The sequence below is a fragment of the Egretta garzetta genome, unplaced genomic scaffold (assembly GCF_000687185.1).
Source record: "Egretta garzetta isolate BGI_Z169 unplaced genomic scaffold, ASM68718v1 scaffold1021, whole genome shotgun sequence".
Lineage (NCBI taxonomy): Eukaryota > Metazoa > Chordata > Aves > Pelecaniformes > Ardeidae > Egretta > Egretta garzetta.
This window is the reverse complement of record NW_009258752.1, coordinates 151049-156268: the sequence shown is the minus strand read 5'-3', so window position 1 is coordinate 156268 and position 5220 is coordinate 151049. Positions and strand designations below refer to the sequence as shown.

The window sequence follows — 5220 nt, the reverse complement described above, 5'->3', positions numbered from 1 at the left end:
CACGAATACCCTTGGGTGCCGCCTTCCCCTCCTCTCTCCTTTCCCTGTGCAGGGGAGGTTTCTGTCTTCACCGTCCCAAGGATCTGCTTGCCCAGCGTCGCTTGCTGGCAGCGGCACAGGGTCGTCTCCCTGTGGCAGGGAGTGGGATGAAGGGGCGGGAGTTGCCTTGCCTGCTTGCCAGCAAGGCAGCCCATGGGACCTGCTCCAGGGTGCCTTTCTCTGGTCCAGCCTTTGTGGGAGCAAACTGCAGCCATGTTTCAGTCTCTAGACAGGGAGAAAGCGTTTGATTGCACTGGCTCTCCTCCTTGGAGCTCCTGTGGTGAGCCAGCTTATGGAGATGTGCTTTGGTACCCGGCAGGGTTTATTTCCTGTCTTTTCTCTGCCAGTTCCTGGAGGGCACTGGGTGCCCAGCAAAGGAGCTGGGAGGGCATGTCCCATGTCCCCGGGTGGGGTGGCAGCAGAACACAGCCAAGGGCACACCTGACAAGAGGCTACACGTGTCCTTTGGCCCTTGGACTTGCCCAATGTCCTGGCTATGCTGGCCGCTTTCACACGCTACCTCGCGCTGCTGTCCCCAGTCCTCACCCTGGCCAGGGGGCACCAGTCTCTGCCAGGGGAAAGAGATGGTGTTTTGTTCCCCAGCTTGCTCCTGCCCAGTGGCTGATTGTGCACACACAGGGCCCTTTCAGCATGGGGAGAGGAGGGTGATGGCATCTGGGAATGCAGGGAACAAAGGGCCCCATTGATGCTGGCTGCAGCCCCATGGGTTTCTGTGAGCTGGGGCAAGGTCGGGGGTGCAGGCGCAGCTGTGCACTGAGCTGGGGCAGCAGCAATGCATGAGCTAAACCTCCCCTGGCCAGGCTGCATGGGAAGCCTTGCTGCTTGCCCAGAGGGGGCTGAGGCCAGGGGAGAGAGTGAGGGTTCTGGCCATGGGTAGGTAACAGCCTGCCGGCTTTCAGCCCACCCTGCCGCTCACAGGCATCTAGCTGTGCCTGAAATCTGGTTATTGGGCACATCAGCTGCAAACAGGAGCAGTGCCAGGATTTGACCATGGGGCTGGGAGCATCCTTCTGTGGCCTCACCCCAAGAGACTCCTGGGCACAGCTCCTGGGGGAGAATTTCTAAGAGAAGCAACATTTGAATTGATTATTTTTGAGTAGCTGCTGTGGAAACGTGCGTCTAAGGGCAGTGTTCATCTGATCATGGGCAGAAAGACTTCAGCTGATGACCTCCACACACACCAGCACTGTGCAAACTGTTAACAACCCTGCAGCAGATGGCATGCAGCCATCCACAGAGCACACGACAGGACATGTAGAGTCCTTGTGCTAAGCAAGACCATTCCATTTCACACAGGGCTCTCTGCAAGTGAGAGAATCCTGCATGGCTCTGGATGTGCTCTTACCACATGCATTGCCTGATGTGAGTCGGCAAGCTTTGCTTGAGCTGTGCCAATTAGTTTTGCTGTGGTCATGCTGTAGGTGCTACATTAGGAGACGTGGCAGAGGCTGTCACCACACAGGCTGAGTATTAAAGGGCAGCAGCACATCACCAAACACAAGAGGCTCCTACAAGACCCCAGCTTTCTTCAGGGTGGCTGGAGGAGAAACAGTGGTTTTAAGGGCTCACCTGCTAGGAACAAAGATTTTGAAGTCAAGGTTATGAACTTCATGGCTGGGGTGAGAAGGAGGGGTGGGCAGAGTCCTGTGGCTGCTGGCCCACACGTGGGGCTAGCAAGCACTACTTCTCTGGGACGTTCTCCTCTGCAGCCCCCCCTTCCCTGCTTTTTTTTTGGCCAGGGGGAGATGGAAATGCCAGAACAACAAATGGACAGATAGACATATATCTTGTTCAGAATGTTCTTAATTTTAATTTATTTTCTTTAATTTTTATAAAATACATCTTGTAAGATAAGTCTCTAAAAACTTGCTCCTTTTTATTGCTTGTTAACAAGTTGAAATTCTAGATCAGAAATGAAGGAAACACTTTCAGTTGATTAACTGTCTTTTTGCGTGTGTGTGTGTGTGTGTGTGCACATGTGTGCATGTGTGTGTGTTTGGGGTCTGGGGTCTGGGGACAAGGGTGGGAAGGAGGATCTGGTTATTTTTTGTTAAATGGATACCAAAAAACCCCCAGCAAACACCCAGGAGAGATAGCGTTGATGTGAATTTCCAGATCTTGACTGGTTTCTTCCCACCCTGCTGTCCCTCCTGGCATCTCTGCCCTCCCCAGCCCGTGTGCGTTGGTAGCCTGGCCAACCTATTTCAGCATTCCCAGTGGCAAGGATCCTTCGAACACTCTGCTCAGCAGATCTGCTCCTTTATCCTTGCCCCTGCTGAAACCAATACTTTAAAAAATATAGTAATAATACAGACAAAAAAAAATCCATGCAAGATGGAGCTACAGTCTGCCACTGAAAGTAGTTTCTCCAATAAATAAACACTAAGATTAGCATTTAGGAGAGGCAGGGAAGAGCAAAACAAAATACCAGTTGGCAGGGAGGACTGGAAACAACATTTTGGCGAGTCTGGCTGGACCCATGCTACCCAGCCTTTCCTCCAGCTGCTGTGGAGAGCGATCATGGGGGAGAGGTCATCTCCACCAAACCCCTTGCCTTGCTGCCCCCCTCCATGGAAAAAAACTGAACTGGCACCAGAAAGGATCTGGTTCGCAGAGACAGGCCATGTTTCCACCCTGTAACCCCCAAACTTTCCTTCCCTTCTCAACTCTTTCTTGGGTTTCGGCTGGAAGTGAGATGCTGCCAGTCCCTCCCACCCTGGCAGATACAAGACAGTTGTCCTGACTTGCAGGAAACACAGGGGGAAAAAAGTGAGGGGAATGGGGGACAGAATGAGGGAAAGTTACGTTTGACAGGGTGAGAAACAAATCAAGCTCTCCGACACAGCGGAGTTTAGAGAAGCAGACGTCACCCCCGAGAAGAGCACCATTGTGAAGGGATGAGAGCGTGCGGCGAGTGCAGTTCTTGCAGGGCGGGCAAAGGCACGCAGTCCAGAGGGTCATCCCCCGCCTATGGAGGGATGGCTCTGGCTTTATGTTCCCAGGGTGCGGCGCAGAGATGTCCCCTCTCGGTCAAACCTATCTGCTGCCTCTCTGTTGCCTGGAGGGTAAAGCCAAGAGTCCCCCTTGTCTATAGAGACACCAAACTCCTTTAGGCTTTAATAGGGACAGCTGGGTTAGGGTTTTATCAGCATTGGGGTCAGCACTCTCTTCTCTGCAACGGGAAGATCCTTGCCCTGAACTCCCTTTGCCTTGGCTGCAGCAGGCAATTTGGGGTAAATTCATCTTTCTTTGCTAAGGGAAAAAAAAATCCTTCTCTTATTCTCCATCCATGGGTGGTGACAGCAGACAGCTCCAGGAGAGTCTCTAGCAATGGTACCAGGACTGGGCCAACTTCCTTTTCTCTCTAGGTAGCCTCTTGCTACTCATGGAGCAACCTACACAGATTTCCTTCTCCCAGGAGCATGAAGGCCTTTGCTCATCCCTAGGCAAAATTGGGACACTGGAGTAAGTCCCTCCTCTTCTCTGGCTGTTTTTGATGGGCTTGGCCCTAGAGCGAACAGGTTACAGATGAGCAGAGAGAGAAAAGTGCATGAAGAGGTGTCCATTGGTGGGAAGCTCTCCTTCCTGGTCACGCTCAGCACGATGGATGCAAGGGAGGAAGAGGAGGGGAGTCAGCAGCGAAGGCAGAGTTAACGCAGGAGACCTGGTGTCGGGTGGCTGCAGTGTTAAAGCCTCGGGGTTAGAGAAAAGAAGGGCATTTGGTCTGGCTGGGCTCCACTGCACGGGCTAGAACTTGGTGCCTCGGCCCATCAACTTGAGGACGGCAAAGTTGTAGGTGGCAGCGATCATGAAGGTGAGCTGTGGGTGGGAAGAGAGTGAGTGAGGGCGGAGGAAGAGAAACAAAGCTCCTGTGGGCAAGGAGGGCAAGGGGGGTGGGACTCCTTGCTGGGGTACGCCCGAAGTGGTATCCCCCAGCCTAGCACCCCAACAGGGCAGTTTCCCCCTGGAGCCCCATGGCCCCACTGCATCAGCAGGACACCTCAGTGTCTCTTCGCTGGTATAAAGCAAGAGGACAACTGGGGAAAGGCAGGGGACTCAGTGCAGAGGCAGCAGGACCTCTTCCTGGTGGTCTCCTAAAGCCTCTCCAGATCCCTTCCAGCAGCTCGCTCTACCTTCTTATGGCCTGAATTCACCAGCTGCACTTATGTGCCAGAAAAATGCCATGAGCATGGGTTCTGTCATATCCATGCCCACCACATCTGTTGTCCTCTGCCCCGACATCCTTGCTGGGCGCAGGAGAATGGGCAGGGGGAGCACCGACTCACCAGTGAGACCAGTGTGGCAGCTGCCCCCACGAAGGCCGCAATGAAGAGGTGGAAAGTCATCTGGAACTGCAAGGGAAGAGGGGAGTAAGCTCCCAGAATCCCACATGCCGGCTGGGGAGGCCAGTGCCGAGGCCACCCACTGAGGTGAGTGCACGTGGGGTGACAAGGGGGTGCTCACCTCGCTGGTCTTGCAGATGGAGAGCAGGTTGGAGCCACACACCTTGCCAGGGAAAGCATTCCAGGGCAGGACACCTGGTGAGATGCAGGGAGTGAGGTGAGCTGGGCACGTCCACTGGCCAGCTGCCTTGCTTGGCTTCCCACAGCCACATGTGTCACACACACCCTGGCGTTTCAGGGCTCTTCAGCACTTGTCCCTGCTTTATCCCAGCCTTATCCACCTGGACCGCATCCTCCATCCCCTCTCCTCTGCCCTGGGCCCTGACTTCTGGGCGGTGAAACCGGCACTCACCGTACATCCTGGCATCTGCGCACAGGGTGCCAATGCTGGCTGAGGTCTTGCTGGGGTTGGCAATGGACTGGCAGGTGGTCCAAGTGTTAAAGTAGATGTAGACAGGCACTGCAGAGCAGGCGAAGACCAGGAGCCAGATGATGGTCAGGACGTAGGTAATGCCCACAAACTGCAAGGGGCAGGACAAGCCAGGGCACAGCCATGGTTACCAAGCAGCCAGGGACACGGACAGGGGAGCGCGAGGGTCCCCAGGCAGGAGAGGGTGCGGGGCAGGCAGGGGCTGAGATGTTGCCTGCATCCAGCTCCACACCGCCCGCCAAACCCTGTGTATCCCCAGGCCACCAGCACGGAGCAGCAGCTCACGGGGCCAGCATCAGCCCCAGGCTCCTGGCTCGCTACCCCGCC

The 5220-nt window shown here is 55.0% G+C and overlaps 1 protein-coding gene across 1 annotated transcript in view; it reads right to left on the bottom strand.

The window, feature by feature from the left end:
• Window positions 1-3807: 3807 nt before the first annotated feature.
• PLP1 (proteolipid protein 1) overlaps window positions 3808-5220 on the bottom strand; it is a 5521-nt gene continuing 4108 nt past the window's right edge. The window contains exons 4-7 of the mRNA XM_009649076.2: window positions 4816-4984; window positions 4525-4598; window positions 4347-4412; window positions 3808-3879 (exon numbers count right to left, since the gene is read on the bottom strand). Coding sequence (XP_009647371.1) covers window positions 3808-3879; window positions 4347-4412; window positions 4525-4598; window positions 4816-4984 — 381 coding nt within the window. The remainder of the gene's footprint in view (window positions 3880-4346; window positions 4413-4524; window positions 4599-4815; window positions 4985-5220) is intronic.